Source organism: Rhinopithecus roxellana, chromosome 13 (assembly GCF_007565055.1).
Source record: "Rhinopithecus roxellana isolate Shanxi Qingling chromosome 13, ASM756505v1, whole genome shotgun sequence".
Lineage (NCBI taxonomy): Eukaryota > Metazoa > Chordata > Mammalia > Primates > Cercopithecidae > Rhinopithecus > Rhinopithecus roxellana.
The window spans coordinates 118,726,889-118,751,228 of NC_044561.1; the positions used below are offsets into that span (position 1 = coordinate 118,726,889).

A 24,340-nucleotide genomic window follows, 5' to 3' on the forward strand; every position below is an offset into this window, starting at 1 on the left:
TGGCCCTAAAACCCAAATTCTTTTCCTGGAACCAGTTACTTCCCTTCTTTCCACTCCAGAGAGGGGGAACCTAGGATCTATGAAGTTGATGGGTTTTCTTCTGCTGGAATAGGAATAAGTGAGTCATTGACTTGCTGTTGCTTTCTCTGTTCTTGACTCATTCAGCAAATATTTACTGACTGTCCACCATTCGGATTTGGAAGATAGATAAAATAGTCATGGCAGCAGAAAGGGTCAGGATTTACTCCTAGGTGCGACTTCAGAACCTGTGCTTTTTCCCATTTGACACCCACATTTTAAAACACCCACTACTCTGCCTTCTAATATAGTTCAACTGTCTGCCTTCTAATATAGTTCAACTGTGTCTCAGGGCAGGGACTGTCTTATATGTACATGTTCTAGCCTTCCTGCCACCCAGTGGGTGCGAAATCAATGTTGTAGTGTTGAGGAAACACTTGAATTTAATTTTATTTATTTATTTTGAGATGGAGTTTTGCTCTTGTTGCCCAGGCTGGAGTGCAATGGCACGATCTCGGTTCACCGCAACCTCTGCCTCCCGGGTTCAAGCAATTCTCCTGCCTCAGCCTCCCAAGTAGCTAGGATTACAGGCATGCGCCACCACGCCTGGCTAATTTTGTATTTTTAGTAGAGACTGGGTTTCTCCATGTTGGTCAGACTGGTTTCGAACTCCCGATCTCAGGTAATCCGCCCACCTCAGCCTCCCAAAGTGCTGGGATTACAGGCGTGAGCCACCGCACCCGGCCAACGCTTGAATTTTAATCCTTACTTTGCTACTGTGTCGCTGAAACGGTATGTTGCTTTCCTTCTTTGGCCATTAGCTTAACTATCCGTATAGCGGTAACAGTGGCAATCTGCTAACTGGAGGAGCTTGCAGGTCCATTTCAAGTTATCAGACTCTAACTAGGAGAAAACACTGAGAATTTAGGCTGAAAATAGCGACACAGTTTATCACCTCGTTAATTCCCAAACATCATTACCGCGTCCTAATCCACCCCACCTCCCTCTCGCCTAGCCGCCTTCCTTTAAAAAAAAATTTCCCTCTAGAGGGCGCGCAAGCTCTGCGGCCTTCGTTCCTCACTTCCGTTTGCCTTCACTCTTCCTTCTGCGCATGTGCTCAGTTCGCTATCCGGCTGCTAGTACCTGGTTCAGGCGGTTCAGGCAAAGGTTGCACCCACTACGCCTGCGCAACCTCAGCCCCGCCCCTCCGCTGCTTTCCCCGGAAACGCTTCTTTCCTACGCAGTTGCTCCCGCCGCTGCGGTCGCTGGAGCTTTGCCTCTCTAGGCCGGCAGCGCCTCTCCTCCATGGTCATGTCTATCAGCGCTGTTTTGGGAGCCCGCGGGTGAGGCCGGGCCACGCTCGAACACTTCGATCGTCGAGTCTGTCACTGGTGAGTAGACCCCAGAGGAACTCGTGTACGGGCGGGGGCCGCGCAGCCGGAATGGGCTGGATTTCCCCTCACTCTGAGAATGGGTCTGTCCGCCCCGCCTTCCCCCTAACTCTTGGAATGGGCTCACCCCTTGGTTCCAGTCCCTCCTCCCGGGCGGGGCGGCGTTGCCATGGCGACGGGCCGCTGGCTGAGGCCCGGCTGGTGTCCCTGCAGGGCATGGCGGGTCAGTTCCGCAGCTACGTGTGGGACCCGCTGCTGATCCTGTCGCAGATCGTCCTCATGCAGACCGTGTATTACGGCTCGCTGGGCCTGTGGCTGGCGCTGGTGGACGGGCTAGTGCGAAGCAGCCCCTCGCTGGACCAGATGTTCGACGCCGAGGTAGGGTCCCCGGGCTGGCGCGGGTGGGGTCTCGGCCTCCCCGAGTAGGCTTTGTGATCCAGCACTACTGTGCTGTAGACCTGGCTGGGTCACCTTCTTGCTTTGTAGCCCTGAGAAAGGGATTTCACCTTTCTGAGCCTCAGTTGCCTCATCCATAAAATGGAATGACAGCAGAGGCTGATTAGTACAAAGGAAAGGGCCTGGATGTTAATACAATAAACACGTCTGTGTTCCAGGCAACTGTGATACATTTCCTTTCTGATACTCTGGGAAAGTGACTTAACTTCTCTTAGCTAGGTTCTCAGGTGCCACACCGGAGAGAGGAGTAGATAAAAGAGCATTCATGCGAGTACAGTGGAAACTGCCTGGACTTTGGGGTCAGGACAGGCCTCCGTTTAAGATCCACTTACTAGCTGTGTGACCTGGGGCAAATGTCACCTCTGTGAACTTGTTTTCCTGTCTTCAAAACCATGAGACTAGTTGCAAAGAGGTCGTGGACTGCAATATAAAGAGCATGTGCGTTGGATTCAGAAAAGCAAGTGTTCAATCTAGGCCTAACCGTATAATACTAGCTGTGGGACCTTGGGCAAGTTGCTTCCCCTTTCTGAGCCTTTTCTGAAAAGTGGGCAGAATACTCCTGTCATGTCACCCTCAACAAAATGTTACAAGGCACAGAGGGGTTTAGGAATAAGAAAGTACTTCGTAAAGTGTAAAGGAAGCCTGTAAATTGTTACATCTAAGGGGCAGCTGTGGCCTGTGGTGGTGAGCACAGTTCTTAAAGGCAGGAGACCTGGGATGGAGTCCTTGCTCCTGCTGCTTGTTCTCTGTGTAGCCTGTGGGCAAGTTATTGTCCAAAAAGTATAAGAATCAAAAGAAGAAGAATGGCTTTGTGAGGTTTTTTTAGGGATAATACAAGATTATGTATGTCAAAGACCTTTCTTTGTCACCTGAAAGTGTGGTGCAGATGTTTGGCATTTGATAGTATTATGTTAGATAGTGGAGGCTGCACACCCACCATGTGCCTAGTTGTAGTCTCGTAGGAGCTTCTATCCTGGGAAGAGCCGTGGGAATGCTGGGCTTCGTTGAAGAGCCATCTGATGCACACCACCTGGGTTCTAGACTAGGGATCAGCAAACCTTTCCTTTAAGGGTGAAGTAGTAAGGATTTTAGGTCACAATTACTCAGCTCTGCTATTGTAGCACAGAAGCTGCTATAGACAAATACATAAGTGAATAGGTGTGGCTGTGTTTCAATAAAACTTTATGTACAGGAGCAGATGCCTGTCCTATGGAGCCATAGTCAGCTGAACGCTGTTCTAGACTTTACTCTTGGTGTTTATTACTTTGGGCAACTTAACTTGTCTGAGCTTTTACGTCCTCCTTTGTAAAATGAAAATAATCCCTTTCCACCTGCTGTGAGAAACAAATGAAATCCCATAATGGATGTCTGTGAAAGCACCTAGTTGGAAATAGGCTGCCGTACAAATGAAGGGAGGTATTATCTTCTGTGCTCCGGGAAGAATGCTTGTTCCTTAGGAGGCTTGCTGAGATCCTGGGGCTCTGCCATGTCACTTCTCCAGCATATTTCCATTTGTGATTCCCCCTCAGATCCTGGGCTTTTCCACCCCTCCAGGCCGGCTCTCCATGATGTCCTTCATCCTCAACGCCCTCACCTGGTGAGTATCACCAGTTTGGCTATCCAGCTTTTGGGCTCTTAGCTCTGGGACTAACTTCCTAAGTTCGAACATGAGACAGGCTGGCACTTGTTTCTGGGGAGTGGTGGAGTAAGGTGGGTGACAGAGGCCAGTTCTGGGACTGGCTGTATCATGGGCCTCCTTCCATTGTTATTTTGACTTACCTGGAAAGCTATTATGTCACTATGTTTGTGCTGCCTGCAAGACAACTTCCATCTCAGATAACTTCCCTGATGTGGAGTGAGCTGAGGAAAGGATTCGACCGAGAGGCAGGAGAACTGAGTTCTGTTCTTGGTTTGTGTGCCATTGGCCAAGTTACCTGCCATGGGCCTCAGGCTCCTCTTTTGTCCATGAGGGGTTGGACTCGGTGATGTCTAAGGTCACACAAAATCATTGCCTATCTCTTAAGAGGCAGTTTAGCATAGTGATCAAGGTCTCAGGCTCTGGAGGCAGACTTATTTGGCTTTGAACCTCAACTTTAAGTCTAGTGACTTTGGACAAGTTAATCAACCATAGTTGCCTCATCAGTAAAATGGGGCTAATAATATTACCTACCTCATAGTTGTAAGGATTAAATAAGTTAATTCACAAGAAGGACTTAGAACAATGCCTTGCACGCTATTATTATTCTTGTCCTTACACTGGAGGTTGAAAACTGGTGGGCTGACTTTGACCTAAATTTGTCTTCTAGATAGGTTCTATTTGGCTTACATAGATGTCAGCCCACACATGGTGTTTAAAACATTTTTTTCACTTAGTTGAAAATCAGGCTATTTTATATAAAAATCCAGATTTCTGGCTTCTCTTGAATAATGGAATGACTGATTGATTCCAGGCCAACCTTCTAGCATGGTAAGATTTGCCTAGATGCAAGTAACTACTGCCCCCACTTTAGCTAGAACATATGTGCTTCAGGGTGTCATAATCCCCACCAATTCTAGTATCCCCTAGTGACAGTTGCCATCAATCATCAAGCTCATACTCAGTCAACTTTACTCTTGACATTACCCGCCAGGTTCTTCCAGGCACCTAATATCAGAACCCTTGCTTCACACTGACCTTGCCACTTCTGACCACTATGCTGCCATCCTAATTGTCCCTACCCTCCCAAATAACCTAAGACCAGGACAACCCAGTGACAACTCACTGCTGTCCTCTCCCCACAGTGCCCTGGGCTTGCTGTACTTCATCCGGCGAGGAAAGCAGTGTCTGGATTTCACTGTCACTGTCCATTTCTTTCACCTCCTGGGCTGCTGGTTCTACAGCTCCCGTTTCCCCTCGGCGCTGACCTGGTGGCTGGTCCAAGCCGTGTGCATTGCACTCATGGCTGTCATCGGGGAGTACCTGTGCATGCGGACGGAGCTCAAGGAGATACCCCTCAACTCAGCCCCTAAATCCAATGTCTAGAATCGGGCCCTTTGGACATCCTGCTGACACTTGGGCCCCTTAACACCTTGGGCTGCCCAGACCCTACAGATGAGGTCCAGCCCAGATCTGAGAGGAACCCTGGAAATGTGAAGTGTCTGTTGGTGTGGGAGAGACAGTGAGGGCCTGTCAAAGAAGGCAGGTAGCAGTCAGCATGACAGCTGCAAGAATGGCCTCTGTCTGCTGAAGCCTTGGTATCTGAGAGGTCAGGAAGGGGACCTCTTTGAGAGTAATAACAGAATTGGAACCATGCCACTTTTGAGCCACAATACCTGTCACCAGCCTGTTGTTTTAAGAGAGAAAAAACATCAAGGATATCTGATTGGAGCAAACCACTTCTTTAGTCATCTGTCTTACCTCCCTGGGACAGCTGTTACCTTTGCATTGTTGCCAAATCACAGCAGTTATGTTGGAGAAACGCTTGGTTTCCAGATCCAGAGCCACAGAAAGAAATATAGGCGTAAAGTATTAGGCTGCTGTCAGGGAGAGGATGGCAGATGGATGCATCAAGCACAAGGAAAATGCACAACCTGTGCCCTGTTATACGCACGTTTGTGTGCACCCAAGAACCTATGACTTTCTTCCAGTTCCTTCTGCCAGGTCCCCATCCTGCTGCCAGCTCTGAACATAGCAGGCCATAGGACCCAGAGAAGAATCCCAGCGTTGCTCAAAGTCTAACCATCATAAAGACACTGCCTGTCTTCTAGGAATGACCAGGCACCCAACTCCCACTGGACTCCAGTTCTTTTTCCTGCCTTATTTAGAATTCTGTGGCGGGAAGGGTATGATGGGTTCCCAGAGACAAGAAGCCCAACCTTCTGGCCTGGGCTGTGCCGATAGCGCTGAGGGAGATAGGAATTTGCTGCTAAGATTTTTCTTTGGGGTTTCCTCTGTGAGGGGCTTGCAGCTGTCCTTCCTGTGTATATAAATACAGTATTTTCCACGGTTCTGCCTGTACTTACTTTGTAATGCCACGGTTGAGATTGAGAGAGATCAGCGCAGCCAGGCAAGGGAACTCTAAAGAATTATTAGGCCACCTTCTCCCTTTCCTGGACCCCAGAGTCATTCCTCCATTTGGTTAAAATACTCAGTGCAGGGAACTCTTACATCCTATCTCCTTCCCTTGCAATGTCCCCTGCTATGCCTCAGGTGAACCACGTGATTCTTGAGTTTCCTTTCCTACTTGCTAGTGATTTCTGAACGTGTTCAGTGGAGTGGCACACAGTCTAGACCCACTTCTGCATTGAAACCTTCACTGTTCCTCTTTGGTTTCTTGTGAGCTTTCCCAAGAGAGCTGTCAGTTTTCAGCTGTCAGTATTATGGTAACACAAATGAATTTTGCTATCTCCCTGAGAAGCCCGTCCGACCTCCTGGCTGTCAGCCCTACAGAGTAGGGAGTTGATACTGACAGGATGAAGGTTTAGGAGTAAATGTGCCTGGGAAGAGACTGGGAGGGTTCTAGGGTGAGGCACCTCAGTAACTCATGGTGCCTTGGCCAAGTTGGAAGGAAGCAGTTTGTTAATGGGGCACGGTAATCCTGGCTGCAGGGTCTAGGAGGTAAGACCAGCTGGGATGACCTTCCCTGGGTTGATCAGTTTCCCTCTAAGCAACACAAACTGTACAGGCATGTGACTGACTTTGAAAGAACACCCATCATGTGGCTGCTGTCACCCTTGACCAGCTGTGGTGGTGGTTACTCCATCTATGGTTGGAGCACCTCTTTGGGATTCACTTCAAGGTCTTGTGCCTATTTTTCTGCATATCTTCTGTGATGACAAATCTCTGTCCCCTGCGTGTTAATTTGATTTTTAGAAATGGCCAAAAGTCACGTGATCCAAACTTTTTTTCAGTTCTATGGAGACTGAGCTGCATGATAGTTGGGGATCAAAAATATGTGACCTTAATGAGATTTTTATGACTTCTAAAATAACAATAAAAGCAGTTTTTAGAGTTGAGTTCCAGAGAGGGCAGGGCAATAGCAGTGACATGTTTGTCATTTTAATAATAAATAACATCTATTGAGTATTTAAGAGGTGTCCAGCAGCGTGGGGTGAGTGCTTTATGTCTCTTTTCAACATCTTCACAAGAACCCTCTGAAGTAAGAAGTAATGTCATCTGTTTCTTACAGATGAGAGAACTGTAAGGAACTTACTCAAGGTGACTTTTTAGGAGCTGGCAGAGCCAGGATTTGGGCTTTGATAGTGATATTAATAAGCTCATTTTGAAGAGGTCAGTAGTTAGGGATGTATAAGTTCTGACTGGTTAAACAGTCTGGTTAAATAGTCTATCACCTTATCACATCATGTTATCCTGTCATATTTTTTTAAAATACCAAGGATGAATAGTACCTTATAAACATTAGTAGCTTTCTAAGAAAAGCTGATATGCAGTACATTAAATATAGCCAGACATTTCCTTTTTTTTTTTTTTTTTTTTTTTTTGAGGCCAGGGTCTCACTCTGTCACCCAGGCTAGAGTGCAGTGGTGTGATCTTGGCTCACTGTAGCCTCAACCTCCCAGGCTCAATGATCTTCCTGCCTCAGCACCCCCAGTAGCTGGGACTACAGGCACATGCCACCATGCCTGGCTAATTTTTGTATTTTTGTATTTATTTATTTTTTTTTTTAGAGACAGGGCTTTGTCACTTTGCCCAGGCTGGTCTCGAACTCCTGGGCTCAAGAGATCCACCTGCCTTGTCCTCCCAAAGTGCTGGGATTTTACAGGTGTGAGCCACCAAGCCCAGCTGGCCTTTTTTTTTTTTTTTTTTTTGAGGCAGAGTTTCACTCCACCTTCATTACCCAGGCTGGAGTGCAGTGGCCTGATCTCAGCTCACTGCAACCTCTGCCTCCCAGGTTCAAGCGATTCTCGTACTTCAGCCTCCCAAGTAGCTGGAATTACAGGTGTGCACCACCATGCTTGGCTAATTTTTTTATTTTTCGTAGAGACAGGGTTTCATCGTGTTGGCCAGGCTGGTCTCAAACTCTTGGCCTCTCAAGTGATCACCCACCTCAGCCTCCCAAAGTGCTGGGATTACAGGCCTGAGCCACTGTGCCCAGCATTGGCCAGAGATTTTCAAGTGATCTTAGGAATGTGGGAAATCTATTTCCAAAGGATAAAGGATGGTACCTAGATAAGATAGTACTAGCCCACTACTGAGTTGGCATATCTCTTAACTCTCCAGGTGTCTGAAGTTGCCCTCCCTTTTTCCCACCCACCACGTGAACTCGGGCCATTCAGAGAGAAAACTGGAAACTCCTACATAGCTGATGCTCAGAATAGTTTATAACCCTTAAAGGAGAACAGGAAAGGAAAAAGGGATGTCTGGCTCAGAGGGTACTTCTAACCCCTCGCTCTAGGCAGCCCTGTCCATATCAGTGCCAAATGAGAGCCAGGATGGCAGCCAGCAGACATCGGGGGTACAATCTGAAGCTCCAGGACTCCCAACATCCTGGAGGGTACACAGTTCAAACAGGCTCCCCTGGACAGGAATCCCCTTGGACTCCTTCCTCAGTGACTCCCAGGTCAGAGTAGCTTCCTTCTGCCAGCCCCAGAAGGCAGTCAGTGCATAGGTGTGGAACACCTTGTACTGGCAGCCCGGGGACCACGGAATCTCAGAAGCAGGGCCCTGGGGACCTAGGGCAGGAGGAATAGGGATGGAATCAATGTACAAGAGAACTCTTCTGTGCAGAGATTAAAAACCACCGTCTTAAGGTTTTCTGTTGGAAAGTAGTAAAGGGTGGTAGAAATAGCATTGAGGCAGGAGGGAGTAGAGGGAGCTGAGGGTTTTAATCCCTGCCCTGCCACTACCTGGGCAAGTCACAGTCATAGGGGCCCAATTCTGAAAGGCTTTAGAGAGCTGCAGTGGAGTACAAAGTCCTGGAGTCCCATTACTACCTGTGAGATCTTGGGTAAACTATGTTATCTCCCTTACCTAGATTTCCTCATATGTAAAATGAGCGTAATAATGGTACTTATTTCCCTGGGTTTTGTTTTGCCTTTTTTCTGGTAGGTCAACACTTAATTCTATAAAATGGAAAAAGTGTTCCCTCCCTGGTTTTATCGTGAAGATGCAATGAGATGTCATGTGTAAAGCGTTTAGCCCAGCACCCGACATGTAGGAAGTGATCCATAATTCTAGGCAATTATTAGGCTACCACCTCCCTCTCCATTTTACAGAAGAGGAAACATTTTTCTTCTGAGCCTGTGTTTTCAAATGTTGGGGGATAGGCTTGCCAGTCCTCTAGGTACCACTACCAAGTATTGAGCTCCTATGTGGCATGTACTGCAAAGTGATTTATGTGTATTCTTACTCAGTCCAATAAGGTAAGCACCACTATTTCCCCCATTTTGCAGACAAACTGAGGATTGGGAGTAAACAACTTTTTTCCCATTACAAAGTTGATAAGAAGCTAGCCCTGTCTGCCTCATCCTCTTTTCACATTCCAGTTATGTTTATGTGTGATCCAGACAATTGTGAGACAGACAGACTTAGGGATCTAGATGCCGTATGCCGTATTAGCAAAAGGTTGTGAATGTAAACATACATTTGGCTTGTTAACAAGTAGATAGCTCCCTAAAGGTGGGTAGTTAGGTAGCTGCTCATAAGTGAGAAATGGAGCCAGGACTGACTGGCCACAGGGCTTTATGATGATGACCCTGGTGTGGCGTGGGAAAAGGCCAAACATTTGTTCAGTGCCCCACAAACTGGCTTCTCCTGCATCAAGCTTGATTTGCTTAAAAACCCCTGAAAAAGACATTAGTATCACTATTTTATAAACATGAAATAGGCTCAGAGAGGTCAGGTGACTTCTAAAAAGTCACTCAATATAAAATCAGATTCACACACTTCAATTTTTTCCCAGTTAACTGTTAAGCAGCCATTTCTGGGGTGGCTTCCTCCCCAAATCAGTGTTACTGGGCCCAGAGGAGGAGCTTTAGGTTGAAATGGTTAAACAAAGGGAGGTTGGTCGTGGGGAGACCCCGGTTGTGGAATTGTGGGAGGCAGGTGGCCAGAGGCCTAAGTGCCTGGGCAGGTGGGATGAGGTGGAAGGAGCCTACTGCTGGGATTCCTTCACTCCCAGGCCTGTCCCTTGCTGCCCTGGCCATGCTGGGTCCCCGCCTTCACACACAGCCCTCCCCTATACTCGGTGGCGTTCCCAGTGGGCAACTGGGGCCCAGCTCCAGCTCTCTGGAGCAAAGTGAAGTTGCCAGTCTCACTCAGGCCCACCCCAATCCAGCCTCCACTTGGGGCTCCCTGGGCAGGCCCCCCTGAAGGCTAGTGCAAGGGGGCTCCCCAGAAAGGGTCGGGTTTTTTAGCTGGGAGGGCGCTGTCTTGACTGTCCGCTGACAGCGCGCTCAGGACAGAAGTTCATGCAAAGGTTGATGGAATGGAAGAGTGAGTAGAGATTATTTTCGAAAGTTGATGGAATTGAAAATACCCAGCAAGGGAACCGCCATGGAGACTGTCCAGGAAATGGGCTGGAGTGCAAGCTGGGTGGGAAGACCGCTGGAAGTGGAGGTTACTGGGGTGGAGGTGGCGCGGGAAGTGGCAGGGTGGTGGGGGCGGAGGTAGGCACCGTAGGGGAGCTCCAGGAAGATTGCGCTGAGAGGTGAGCTCTGGAGCGCGCAGCAGCCACTATGTGTGCTAAGCAGTGCCCGTGCCGTGGCTCCGCCCAGGCTGGTCCGCGCGGCTGCTGATGCCCAGTCTTGGTGCCCAGTAATAGTGGGGAGGAGTGTGAGTGGGCGGGGTGGGGGGCGAAGTCCATCCAATCGTTCTCCCTCTCTCCCAAACTGGAGATCTATCTTCATCGCTGCCCTGACCCCCACCCCCAGAGAGCTGTGTGCCCCTCAATGGCTCCACTGCTCTCCCGAGGGCGCCCACTCCAGGCAGCCTGCCTCTGGGGAATATGGAGGCCTTTGTCCGGAGAAAACTCGGGCTCCCTTGGCTTTCCTCTCCGCAACGTCTAAGTTAGGGCCCTGTGACTCCTACCGACAGAGGGTGACCCCGGCCAGATGGGGTCGACCAGGGCTTGGGGTTGAGGTCTTTGGATTGAGGGTGAACCTGCCATGTCATGCTGGAGCAGTAGAGATGCAGTACCAGCTCCTCCGCCTGATGCGGTGCCTTCTATGATCTGTGACCAAGGCAGGACACATTTGGAAGCCCAGCTGACATCCACTTTTTGACACCAGCCGCAATGCAATCAGTTTTTGACAATCAGTTTTTGACAATCAGGTCGCAATGCACGCACATGACCCACAGGGTGCTGGGGCTATTCCGTCTGCCTCGTGACTTCTGAGCAGGCTCTCATTTCACCTTTTCCCTTTCTTGGGAAAAAGGAATGGGGAGCAACCAGGAGCCCTTGCTCCTGCCACTTTCTAGCTGAATGAGCCTGGACAAGTTACTTTTCTGCCTCCGTGCCGCGGTTTCCTCTTGTGGGCTCACGGGGCGATTGTGAGGCACCTTGCATCCAGGAAGCACACGAGCGCCCTGACTTCATAGAGCGCACCACTCAGGAGACCAGCTCGTGGAGGTGGGGGAGGGATGCAGCTCGCTGGCTTATTTGGTTCTAGACTGACCTTCGGGGCCTGGGGCTGGAGGTGGGGGAAGCCTGAAGTCGTGACACAGGCTCCCTCTGCCGAAGGCCTCTTTCCTTCATCCTTCCCAGCCCCAGACAAACAGGCAGAGTAAGCAGTATTCATCTTAGATGCCATATGGAAGATTTTATTTCCAGACTCGTGAATTTCGCCACCCATCCCTCCCCTTAAGCTGACTGCGCGATCTCCACCCTCTGCTCGCACCTCTGGCTCCCGTCCAGGTCACATCAACCTGCCAGCAGAAACCTCGGTGTTAGATGCTAAGACTGTCCCCAGGGGGCGCTGGTCGTTTGGGGAGCGGGCGCAGGGACAAGGGTGTTGTGGTGTCTGTGGTAGGTTGGAAATGGCTTTGCTAAAAAGGAAAAGCCTCCCTTTAAGCTGGACCCGGTGGGCACTCACCCCCTTCCTTTCATGGGACTTTAATCTCCCAGGAAAGGGCTAGAGTATTGTCTTCTTTTTTTGCTAAGGAACTTTCTGTTCAGAGTAAATCTCTTTTTTTCCTTTCTTTTTTTTTTAAGACAGGGTCTTGCTCTCTTGCCCAGACTGGAGTGCAGTGACAAAGTCACAGCTCACTGCAGCCTCGACCTCCTGGGCTCAAGCGATCCTCCAACCTCAGCCTCCTGAGTAGCTGACACTACAAGTGCAAGCCACCACATCTGGCTAATTTTTAAATTTTTTTGTAGAGACAGTGTCTCATTATCTTGCCCAGGCTGCTCTTGAACTCCTGGCCTCAAGCAGTCTTCCTGCCCTGACCTCCCAAGGTGTTGGGATTACAGGCATGAGCCACCATGCCTAGTCTGTTCAGAGTAAATCTTATTTGAGGCATGAATAAATCAAACATAAATGGAGAGTTGAATTGATCTAAGAGGGAATGGGATGCAGCAAACCCTACTTGACCATCTTCCCCTCCCACATTTGGAAATCCTTAAACCCACTTATGTAGGTCTCTGACTGTGAGATTCAGAGCCACAGCAGTTTCCACCTCTGCTAAGGCCTTCAGGCAATGAAGGCTCACTTCAGTGCCCCTCCTTCCCCAGGTCTCCTAGCTGTATCCTGAGAGACCTCAACCTAGTCATTACCCTGCTGTATGACGTTGGTCTAAGGCTTCCCCATCTCTGGACATGAAGGCGGAGCCTCCCAGCACTGCCATCCACACACCACTCAAGACTCCAGATCCTGAGCCCTGACTCTGGGCCCCAGATCTGGGCCTGGCTTGGGGCTTGCATCTCACCTAGCCTGGCAGTGTTGTTATCACACCCACCCTGTATGGATGCCACATAGGCATTTCAAGGGATGCGGAGCAGAAGCGGGTGCAGCGGCGCTTGACCCAACGCAGGGTGGAGGATCTGCACATCACCCGGGGTGCCGGGAGGTGGATTCGTGTGGGCAGCCCCTCAAACCAGATCCACTGGTCGGCTACATTAAGCTGCTTCATGTGCCCCATGGAAGTTCTATTGTGGTAGGGCTTAATGAAGATGACTCGGGGGCCTTCAGTGAGTAGTTGCCTCCCCTGGGCTCCAAGGTTCAAGCCATGATCCCTTGATGTCTTTGGAACCTCAGGCTCTACGTGCTTTTCTTTCCATGGCATTGCTGCCAATGACGTTTTTGCCGTGTTACTCATCCTTGACTGCATCTGGGGCTTCCACTCCTGGTACTCTTTTTTCTTAGGGTCCCCTGTGGACTCTAATTTCTTGGACTTGAGTTCCTTCTTGGAGCACCCGATCTCCTGGAACTCTTCATTATTTTGTTTTGCTTTATTGCAGGGACTGTTTTCCCTGGCAGGGAGAGGAAAGGCAGTCAGCAGAGTAGGACCAAGGCCCTGGTTGCCTAGCCTTGCCCCGAGACAGTTGATATGTAGTCAGCTCAGGGGAGCCTGTTAATAAAGCTAGAGGGGCATGCAAAGAAACTTCTCTGTTGCCCAGAGGCCTTGTGCTGGTGTGAGGGGGTGTGATGAGCACTGGCAGAAGGGATGTGAGAGATTGGGAAGGTGAGAGCCATGACTAGTAGTTAAGGCCCCTAGGAATGGATATTGTCTATATCATCTGCCACTAGATTAGAATTCTGTCTCTCTGAACTTCAGGTGGGAGGGTGAACGGTCCAGTAGTTTTTCTAAATTGTGCTCCAAGAAACCTTAGGGTTCTGAGGAGGTGTCTCAGTGTCACCTCCCCTGACCCACTGGAGGCAGGATACCTCCTCCCAGCCCATAACAACACAATTGGGGCTTGGGAATAGATAGATATTTGAACAGAGGTTTCACTGCTTTAATAAAGTTGGAAAACTGTTCAAGACCAGCATGGGCAACATGGTGAGACTCTGTCTCCATACAAAAAAAAAAAAATTAAGTTGGAAAATGATGGGGCTAGATGATCCTGATCCTTCTAGCTCTGTGTTTCCTAATTGCCTGCAACTAGAGGCCAAATCAGAAAGAGGAGCCCAGAAAGATGGCCTTGAGAGAAATATTAAATGCTGAGACTTTCCCAAAGGGTGTCTGTAACAGACTAGGCCCCCTGCAAACCCCCAGTGGCAACACCATCCTAGCCAAGGGTGTGGAGAGAGATGAGCCCTTGGGCTGCAGATAATGGCAATACTGTGATGGTAATAATGGCTCCCGCTGATTGAGTCCCCGCTCTATGCCAGACTTGGGATCCTTACTACTTCTGTAAAGTAGAAGGCAGTGAAGCAGAGTAGCTTACAGAGCACAGGTGTTGTTGGGTTCAAACAAACGGGCTCAGATTCTGCTTCTGCCTCTTACCCCCTGTGTGATTTGGGCAAGATATTTAACCTCTCAGAGCCTTAGCTTCCTTATCTGTAAAACTAGGATAATTCTGTCTACCTAACAGGATTGTTGTGAAGAATAAACTAAATGGGAAAATTCTTAAGTGCTTAGCACTGTAGATGGCACTTAGCAGGCACCAGTCAATGTTAGCTTTCTTAGTACTCTCATGTGGCTTACGAGGAAACAGTTTGAACTTGTCTTGGAGGCATGGTAAAATAAAAAATAAAAATAAAAATATATTAATAAAGAAACTGAGCCTCAGCAAGGTTAATCCTCAGATTTGAGGGGTCAGTCTGCAGGTGATGGACTGGGTTATATTGAATTGCAAGGGGAGGAGGAGGAGGAGTGACCTGTCTCAGTGCCCCAGGGTGGAGTGAGCACCACAACTGGATGACTACAACCATTGTTACGGCCACAGCTCTGATATCAGACAGTAATGGCTTCAAATCCTAGCTCTGCCACTTATCAGCTGAGTTAACTGAGTAAGACAAATCACTTCACCTCTTGAGCCTCAGCTCTCCAAGAGTAAAATAGAGTTAATAAATACCTCTCTCACAGAGGCTTTGTGAAAATTAGACTTGTTCTCTAAATTCCTTAGCACAATGCCTGTTCCCAGTAAGACGGCATTTGGGTCCATTACGGGGGCCAAGCCCCAGCTTACCCAGAGGAGATTCGGAGAATCTTTGGAACACTGAGCAGTGAATGCCAACACCTTTTGGCCAGCTTATGCAGTTCTTGGATCCGGCGGTTCGAGCTCTTGAGTAGCTTCAAGAGCGACAAGTTTTTTAACACCTGCCGGGGTCAAGAAACCAGATAAATAGAAGCTTCAGCTTTCCTGGACAGCCTCCCTCTCCCCTGCCTGCCTCTAGCTCCGCTCAGCCAAGGACTGGCCTGCTGGCTCCCCTGGGCCACTCAGCCTAGCAACCAGGGGCAGCACTGCATAAGTATATGAGCTTCCCCAAGCTGGGACCAAAACAGGGCATCTCACCGTTCTCAGACGGTTCCGCTCAATTACTTTGCTCACAGGCTGCTCTGTCTCGTCCTGCGGTTTCTCATCTTGCATCTGAGGGACAGAGGATAAGAGAGAGACATAAACCCAGAGGAATCAGCCAGGCATGGTGCCTCATGTCTGTAATCCCAGTACTTTGGGAGGCCGAGGTGGGTGGCTCATTTGAGGTCAGGAGTTTGAGATGCCTGGCCAACATGGTGAAACCCTGACTTTACTGAAAAAAAAATACAAAAATTAGCCAGGTGTGGTAGCACGTGCCTGTAGTCCCAGCTACTCAAGAGGGTAAGACAGGAGAATCACTTGAACCCAGGAGGTGAAGGCTGCAGTCAACTGAGATCTCGCCACTGCACTCCAGCCTGGGCGACAGAGTAAGACACTGGAGGAATCCTCCTGTACTCCTCCATGTGCCTCTCCATTTGGCCGAGCATGGTTTGACCAATCCTAGGCTGGGAGTTTTGTCATCTTGGTCCGGGGACAGAACTGGGAGACCATTTTAACTTTCCTGACCTCCCTTCACCCTTCACCTTTCCCTTTTCTCCCATGCTGGAAAGTCTTGTCCTTGTCATGTTGATTCTTTGTTAAGGTCCCCTCTAGGGACTCACCCCCAGGGTCTAGTCCCAAGTCTGACCTTGGAAACCCTGCTATTCTTGGGCCTCTTCTTTGCTGATGGACTCATGCTGGGGCTGTGAGACCTCAGAGACGAATGGAGCAACACCAGTGCCAGGCACCCACTCTGCTCCTCTCAGTTCAGCCAGCACTCAGGCTGGGCATCAGATGGTGGTGCTGGCTCTGTACCACCTGCAGCTGTGACATCACTGAAATGTGACAGTAGCAGGGCTGGGTCTCCAAGGCGTGTATGTGGCAGAGGTGAGGGGTAGAGGGTGAGAAAGAAATACAGACAATAGGTGACAGACAGCTGTGTACATTGTCACTACCTCCCTGTGAGGTAAGAGGATTATCCCCTCTTTAAATGAGGAAGCCAAGGTTCAAAGAGGTTGAATAATGTACTCAAGGCCACACTAGATCTAACCCAGGTAGATTATAGTCAGCTGGAAACCTAACAAGGTCTGATAGTCAACCCATGAAACCAGGGATTCCCAAACCATGCTCATCCCTTCAGTCATGTCGCCTGCTACATGCTAGGTGCTTTTTCTTTTTTCTTTTTCTTTTTCTTTTCTTTTTTTTTTTTTGAGACAGAGTCTTGCTCTGTCGCCAGGCTGGAGTGCAGTGGTGAGATCTCTGCTCACTGCAACCTCCGCCTTCTGGGTTCAAGTGATTCTCCTGCCTCAGCCTCCTGAGTAGCTGGGACTACAGGCACTGCCACCAAGCCCAGCTAATTTTTGTATTTTTAGTAGAGATGGGATTTCACCATGTTAGCCAGGATGGTTTGCATCTCTTGACGTCGTGATCCGTCCACCTCCGCCTCCCACAATGCTGGGATTACAGGCATGAGCCACCACGCTTGGCCTCGCCAGGTGCTTTTTCTAAGTGCTAGAATAACAGAAAAATTCTTGCCCTCAAGCTTTCATTCTAGTGGAGGGGAAACTGTGTATGTGCTTGTAAATGTTTAATAATTGGCTCTCTGAAGCAAAATGTATATGTGTTTGTATTATAAATTTTACTGATAAAAACCAACAAATAATAAAGTCCTATAATACTCTTTATTGTAACTTCTATTAGTGAGTTGCTTCTTACAGTCTGCTTTTCTTAGATTTTGCCTAACTCTACTATTTGTAGCCAACCTATGGTTGTAGTGCATAAACAAGTATAATACCAACATTAATGTTGGTATTATACACTAAATAGTAAGAAGAAGGTGAAAAAGTGAAACAACAGAGATATTGAAATTTAACTCATTTATCAATTACTTCATTGACCTATTTGCTGAATTGGACCATAGTTTTTGAATACTGGAAGTATTTTTTCAGATTCTTTTTGTTATTTACAATTGAACAGCTATGGACAGGACACTTGCTTACATTTTCTCTTTTTTGTTGTTTTTGGGGGGTCTTTTTTCAGATCTATATAAGATTTATATATATTTCTACTGTACAGATATACAGATATAAAGAATTCTAAGAACATAGATAATAGTAAAAGGTAGTAAAAAATAGAGTGACAAGTTTAAGCATGTTTCACCTTTGTTTTTAATGTCACGTATTTAATTGGAAGTTGCTATAAATTACATTTTTTTTTTTTTTTTTTTTTAGTAGAGATGGGGTTTCACCATGTTAGCCAGGATGGTCTTGATCTCCTGACCTTGTGATCCGCCCGTCTCGGCCTCCCAAAGTGCTGGGATTACAGGCTTGAGCCACCGCGCCCGGCCATAAATTACATTTTAATGATGGCCATGCCTAACATCCAGCCTGCAAAATTCCTAGAAATGTAACAGTAGACTTTTGTGAGCCCTTATGAGTCAGCTTCAGTACGCCAATGCTACGTCAGATGGAAATAAGTGCCTGGAGAACAGCAAACAGGGTAAGGGGAATAGGGAGGGCAGAGGTAGAGGGTTTGGTATATTTAAAAGGTGGTCTAGGAAAGATTCATCAACAGGATGAGATTTGAGCAGACACCTGAGAGGGAGAGGGAAGAGGAGAATGAATGGTGGTAGGAGAAGATGAGGCAGAGAGGGAGTTGTGGTGGGTTAGGCAGATCACAACAGGCTTTAAAGGGCGCTGGTTGCCCTGAATCCCTGGTGCCCAGCTGGCTGCATCAGAATAGTATGAAGAGCTTGTGAAAAACATTTTTGTGGGCACCACCCCATTCAGTAGGCCAATCAGATAACCAATCAAATGTGGGACCCACTCCACACCCTTCCACTTCTAGTGGGGAGAGATGTACATGCACAGGGGGTGCTTAGCTCTGAATGGAGGGGTGAGGGGCCAACCCTAGGCTGTGGGACAGCTTCTCACATATAAATATCCTTTCTTATTAGAGTGAAGGTTAGGTAGTGGGTTAAACTGTTGCTGTGGCCTAGGGAAGAAAGCAATGTGATGATTTGGCAAGGAAGACACAGAGGGTACACCCTCTCTCTCTCCCGTCTACCCCCATACTCCTTGGCTGCTCTGCCTGCTCGGACATTCCCTTCCCTGCACACAATTTCAGCTCTGATCAACTGGACTTCACTGAACAATGCTGCTCTGAGGCCCTGGTGCCTGGCGGGCTGTATCAGAATCACCTATACTCGCTACTCATCTCCTGAGCTTCGAGGGCTGGGGAATCACTGTGTGCTAGGCACTGAGGGACAGCAACATTATAGGCAGAGCATGCCTCTGAGTTCACAGACCAAGGGGATAGGTATCCCTAGAATCTAGACTCCTCAAGGGCAGGTATTTGTGTCTGTTTTATTCATTGATTAGCCACCAGATCCTAGAACAGTGCCTGGCGGAAAGTGGCTGCCCAAAAAGTATTTTTTGAAAAATCAAATAAATAGCATTGTCTATGATACGGCTAATACTGAGGGTTGTGAGAGCACAGAGGTGGAGCCTCCCAACCCAGCCTGAGGACGTCAGGGACTCTTCCTAGAGAAGGTGAGGAGGAATGAAGGATGAGTAGATGTTGGCCAAGCATAGGGGTATGGGGCAGGTCGGGGGAGGTGGGCAGAGCTTTTTCAAAAGAGGGAATTTAAAGAATGTGAGTGTGGAATGGAATTATGTCGTATGTTGGATGTTGCTGGAATAGAAAGTAGGGGCCAAGAGTGGCGGGTGCAAAAACTGGAGAAGTGGGTAAAGAGACCTACCCAATGACACACAGCTGGTAAGCCTTGGGGACTAAATCCAGGGCTGTTGAGTGAAAACCTCCACTCTTTTTTTAAAAAAAAATATGGTGTAATAAGATATGGATAACATGAAATTTACCTTCTAACCATTTTTGTTTTTGTTTTCGAGACATAGTTTCACTCTGTCGCCCAGGCTGGAGTGCAGTGGTGCAATCTTGGCTCACCACACCCTTCACCTCCTGAGTTCAAGTGATTCTCGTGCCTCAGCCTCCCCAGTAGCTGGGACTACAGGCCCACATCACCATACCCAGCTAATTTTTGTATTATTAGTAGAGACTGGGTTTCACCATGTTGGCCAGGCTGGTTTCGAACTCCTGACCTCAAGTGATCTACCTACCTCAGCCTCCCAAAGTGCTGGGATTACAGGCATGAGCCATCGCACTCAGCCCTAACCATTTAAAAAAGTAGTTAAGTGACATTAAGTACCTTCTCTTTGTACAACCATCATGCATATCCATCTTTAAACTTTTTTATTCTATGGAATTGGATCTCTGTATCCATTAAATAATAACTGCCCATTTTACCTCCCCCAGCCCGTGGTAACCACCGTTCTACTTCCTGTCCCTATGAATTTGACTACTCTAGGAACCTCATATAAGTAGAATAATACAATATTTGTCTTTTTTTGTGACTACGTTATTTCACTTAACATGTCTTCCATGTTGTAGCATGTGTCAGAATTTCCTTCTCTTGGCCAGGCACAGTGGCTCAAGCCTGTAATCCTAGCACTTTGGGGAGGCCAAGACAGGTGGATCACCTGAGGTCAGGAGTTCGAGACCAGCCTGGCCAACATGGTGAAGCCCTGTCTCTACTAAAAGTACCAAAAATAGCTAGGTGTAGTGGTGGGCACCTATAATCCCAGCTACTTGGGAGGCTGAGGCAGGAGAATCACTTGAACTTGGCAGGTGGAGGTTGCAGTGAGCCGAGATTGTGTCACTGCACTCCAGCCTGGGCAAAAAATGAAACTCCGTCTCAAAAAAAACAAAAACAAAAAAATTCCTTCTCTTTTTTCTTTCTTTTTTTTTTTTTTTTTTTTTTTTTTTGAGATGGAGTCTCGCTCTGTCGCCCAGACTGGAGTGCAGTGGTACGATCTCGGCTCACTGCAACCTCCGCCTCCCGGGTTCATGCCATTCTCCTGCCTCAGCCTCCCGAGTAGCTGGGACTACAGGCACCCCCCACCATGCCTGGCTACTTTTTTGTATTTTTAGTAGAGATGGGGTTTCACCGTGTTAGCCAGTATGGTCTCGATCTCCTGACCTTGTGATCTGCCCGCCCCAGCCTCCTAAAGTGCTGGGATTACAGACGTGAGCCACTGTGCCCAACCAATTCCTTCTCTTTTTAAGGCTGAATAATATTCCATTGTAAGTATAGGCCACATTTTCTTTCTCTGTTCATTCATTGGTGGACATTTGAGTTTCTTCTGCCTGTTAGCTATTGTGAATAATGCTACTGTGAACAAGGATATACAAACATCTCTTCAAGGCCTTGCTTTCAGCTTTTGTGTAATACCTAGAAGTGGAACTGTGGAAGTGCTGAATCATACGGTAATTCTCTTTTTAATGTTTTGAGGAACCACCATATTGGTTTTCGCAGTGGCTATACCATTTTACATCTCCACCAACCATGTACAAGGATTCCAGTTTCTCTATATCGTTGCCAACACTTGGTATTTTCTGTTTCTTTGATAGTAGCCATCTTAATGGGTGGGAGGGGGAGGTTCCACTCTTTTGTTTCCTCTCATACTTTGTTCTTTAATTTCTTTAGTTAGGTTTACTGGGGTATATTTTATATATAGTAAAATTTACCTTTTTTAGTATACAGTTCTTTAAGTTTTGATAAATGCGTTGTAGCGTAGAATACCACAGTCAATATATAGAATGGCTTCATAACCCCCCTAAGTTCCCTCAAGCCACCTCTTTGTAGTTAACTCCTCTTCCGACTCCCAGCTTTGGCAACAAACTGATGTGTGTTTTCAGTCTCCATAGCTTTGCCTTTTCCAAAACACCATATAGGTGGAATCATATGGTATGCAGCCCTTTGAATCTGGATTTCTTTCACTTAAGATTTGCACATGTTGGGTGTGTCAATAATTTGGAGTTTTTTTCGTTGTTAAATAGTATTTCATTCTATAAATATGCTACAGTTTGTATATGTAATCATTAAAGGACATCTGGGCTAGTTTCTGGTTTTCAGTGATTATGAATAAAGTTACTAAATACATTTGTGTACAGGTTTTTGTGGGAATACAAGTTTTTATTTGACTTGGATACATACTTAGGAGTGCAATTACTGGATCATATGGTAATTATATGTTTAACTTTAGAAGATATTGCCAGAATTTTCCAAAGTGGCTTTACCATTTTATATTTCCACCAGCAATATATTCGAGGTCTAGTTGACTCACATTCTTGGCAGTATTTGGTACTGCTGGATTTTTATTTGTTTGTTTTGTTTTTAGCCACTCTAGTAGGTATGTCATCATATCTTATAGTAGTGTTAGTTTGCATTTCCCCAATGACTAATAATGTTGAACATATTTTCATGTATTTATTTGCCATCTGTCTTTTTTGATGAAGTTTTTGTTCAAGTCTTTTGCCCATTTTTAAGTTACTTATTTTAAATATAACTGTGTTGAGAGTTCTTCACTAATTCTGGATCTCTTTATCAGATATATGACTTGCCAGTATTTTCCACTAGCCTGTGGTTTATCTTTTCATTTTCTTAACTATCTATTTAAGAACAGATTCTTAATTTTGATGAAGTCCAAATCACTTTTTTAAATGGGCTGTGCTTTTGGTGTCATATCTAAGAAATATTTGCCTAACCTGAAGTCACAGAGGCTTACGCCTATATTTTCTTCTATGCATTTTATAGTTTTAGTTTTTAAAATTTAGATATTTGACCTATATTTTGTTTAACTTTTGCGTATAGTCTAAGGTATGGATTAAGGTTCTTCTTTTGCTTATAGACATCCAATTATTTCAACAGGATTTTGTTTTGTTTTGTTTTTGCTCTGAGACAGTCTCTCTCTGTTGCCCAGGCTAGAGTGCAGTGTTACACTCTTAGCTCACTGCAACTTCTGCCTCCCGGGTTCAAGTGATTCTCCTGCCTCGGCCTCCCAAGTAGCTCGTATTACAGATGCGTGCCGACACAGCTGGCTAGTTTTTATATTTTTAGTAGAGATAGAGTTTCACCATGTTACCAAGCTGGTCTCGAACTCCTGACCTCAAGTGATCCACCTGCCTCAGTCTTCCATGGTGTGAGCCACCATGCCCAGCCCCAACATGATTTTTTGAAAAGACTACCTCTCTCCTTTGAATTTTAAAATCAACGTACTGATTTCTACATAAAATCCTACTAGGATTTTGATTCCCTTTGGATTCATCGTTCTGAGTCATTCCTTCCTTTTTCTGTGCATTTGCCATTGAGTTGTTTTCTCAATTTGCTTCCTGCCAGTAGAATTTTGGGATGCAAAGGCCTCTTTTCACTTTTTAAGATTTTTAAAAAATTTGAAATGATTATTGATTGTTGCAAAAATAGAAAGGTCCTGTGTACCTTTCACCCAGTTTCCTCCAGAGGTAACACCAGACAAAACTAGTACAATATCAAAAGCAGAAAATGGGCAGTAGTACAATATACAAACCACGTGGAGATTGAACCAGTTTTACATGCACTAATTTGTGTGTTTCATCACCAAAAAGAGCTCTCTTGTGCCATCTATACCTCTCCCCTCCATCCAGTACATAATCCCTGGAAACCACTAATTTGTTTTTTGGATTTTGTTTGTTTCTTTGTTTTTTGAGACAGAGTCTCTCTCTGTTGCCCAGGCTGGAGTGCAGCAGCATGATCTCGGCTCACTGCAACCTCCACCTCCTGGGTTCAAGTGATTGTCCTGCCTCAGCCCCCCGAGTAGCGGGGACCACAGGCATGTGCCACCATGCCTGGCTAATCTCTTGTATTTATAGTAGTGACAGGGTTTCACCATGTTAGCCAGGATGGTCTCGATCTCCCAACCTCAGGTAATCCACCCGCTTTGGCCTTCCAAAGTGCTGGGATTACAGGCGTGAGCCACCGTGCCCAGCCTGAAACCACTAATTTGTTATCCACTCTATAATTGTTGTCATTTCAATAATAGTATATGAATAAAAGCAAGTGAAGGTATTAAAAATGTTATATGAGTGGAATCATACAGTATGTGACCTTTTGAAGTTGGCTTTTTTCACTCAGCATAATGCTCTTGAGATCCAAGTTATCGCATGTATCAATAGTACTTTAAAAATCACAGAAAGTTTAAAAAAAGATACATAGAGGTTTTGTGGACCCTTCGATCATTTTCCTCCAATGGGTGGGAAAATCTTACATACCTTTGGCATAATATCAGAACCATGTATAAATTCATGTAGCCACCATCACAATCAAGTATAGAACTGTTCTGTTATCCCAAGGCTTCCTCATGCTATTCATAGACACAGTCACCCCTCCTTCCTCTCAACCCAATCACTAAAAATTCCACTTCATCGCTATAATGTTGTCATTTTGAAAATGTTATATATATGGAATTATAGTATGTAACCTTTCAAGATTGGCTTTTGTACTGGCTTTTCCATATAATGCCCTTTATATCCACTCAAGTTGTATTAGTAGTTTGTCCCTTTTTTGCTGAGTGCAATTACATATAACACAGTTTGGCCATTCACCCATTGAAGAATGTTTGTTTCCAATTTAGGGCTAGTATGCAGGTTTTTGTCTCCACACATAATTTTCATTTCTCTGGAATAAACTTCAAGGCATATGACTGCTGCCAGACAATTTTCCAGAACATCAGCAATGTTCATACATTGATACAGCTTCTCTGCATTTTGACTTACTTTTAGAATGGTCACTATTTTATTTTAGCTGTTTTAATAGGTGTGTAATGATATCTTACCATAGTTTTAATTTGCATTTCCCTGATGGCTATTGATGTTTAATACATTTTAGGCTGGGCGCGGTGGTTCATGCCTATAATCCCAGCACTTTGGGAGGCTGAGGCGGGTGGATCACTTGAGGTCAGGAGTTCGAGACCAGCCTGGTCAACATGGTGAAACCCTGTCTCTACTAAAAATACAAAAATTAGCTGGGTGTGTGGCAGGTCCCTGTAATCCCAGCTACTTGGGAAGCTGAAGGAGGAGAATCGCTTGAACCCAGGAGGTGGAGGTTGCAGGGAGCCAAGATCGCACCACTGCACTCCAGCCTGGATGACAGAGCAAGACTCAAAACAAAAAAAAAAAAAACAAAAA

The 24,340-nt window shown here is 46.6% G+C and overlaps 2 protein-coding genes across 3 annotated transcripts in view; one reads left to right on the forward strand and one right to left on the reverse strand.

The window, feature by feature from the left end:
* Positions 1-1,127: 1,127 nt before the first annotated feature.
* SYS1 (SYS1 golgi trafficking protein) overlaps positions 1,128-24,340 on the forward strand; it is a 49,965-nt gene continuing 26,752 nt past the window's right edge. Inside the window, exons 1-4 of one of the 2 annotated variants that reach the window (XM_010384234.2) lie at positions 1,128-1,409; positions 1,623-1,787; positions 3,395-3,462; positions 4,647-5,240. In XM_010384234.2, coding sequence (XP_010382536.1) covers positions 1,626-1,787; positions 3,395-3,462; positions 4,647-4,887 — 471 coding nt within the window. In that variant the 5' untranslated portion in view covers positions 1,128-1,409; positions 1,623-1,625 and the 3' untranslated portion in view covers positions 4,888-5,240. Of the gene's footprint in view, positions 1,410-1,622; positions 1,788-3,394; positions 3,463-4,646; positions 5,241-24,340 lie in introns of those variants that run through there. The other variant, XM_030915827.1, reaches the window with a different exon arrangement.
* On the reverse strand, positions 11,626-15,497 carry TP53TG5 (TP53 target 5). Its single transcript, XM_030915828.1, has 4 exons — positions 15,263-15,497; positions 14,936-15,066; positions 12,760-13,273; positions 11,626-11,730 (listed from the first exon to the last, which is right to left on the reverse strand). Exons 1-4 carry the CDS (start codon positions 15,335-15,337, stop codon positions 11,626-11,628), a joined length of 825 nt encoding a protein of 274 aa, XP_030771688.1. The 5' UTR covers positions 15,338-15,497.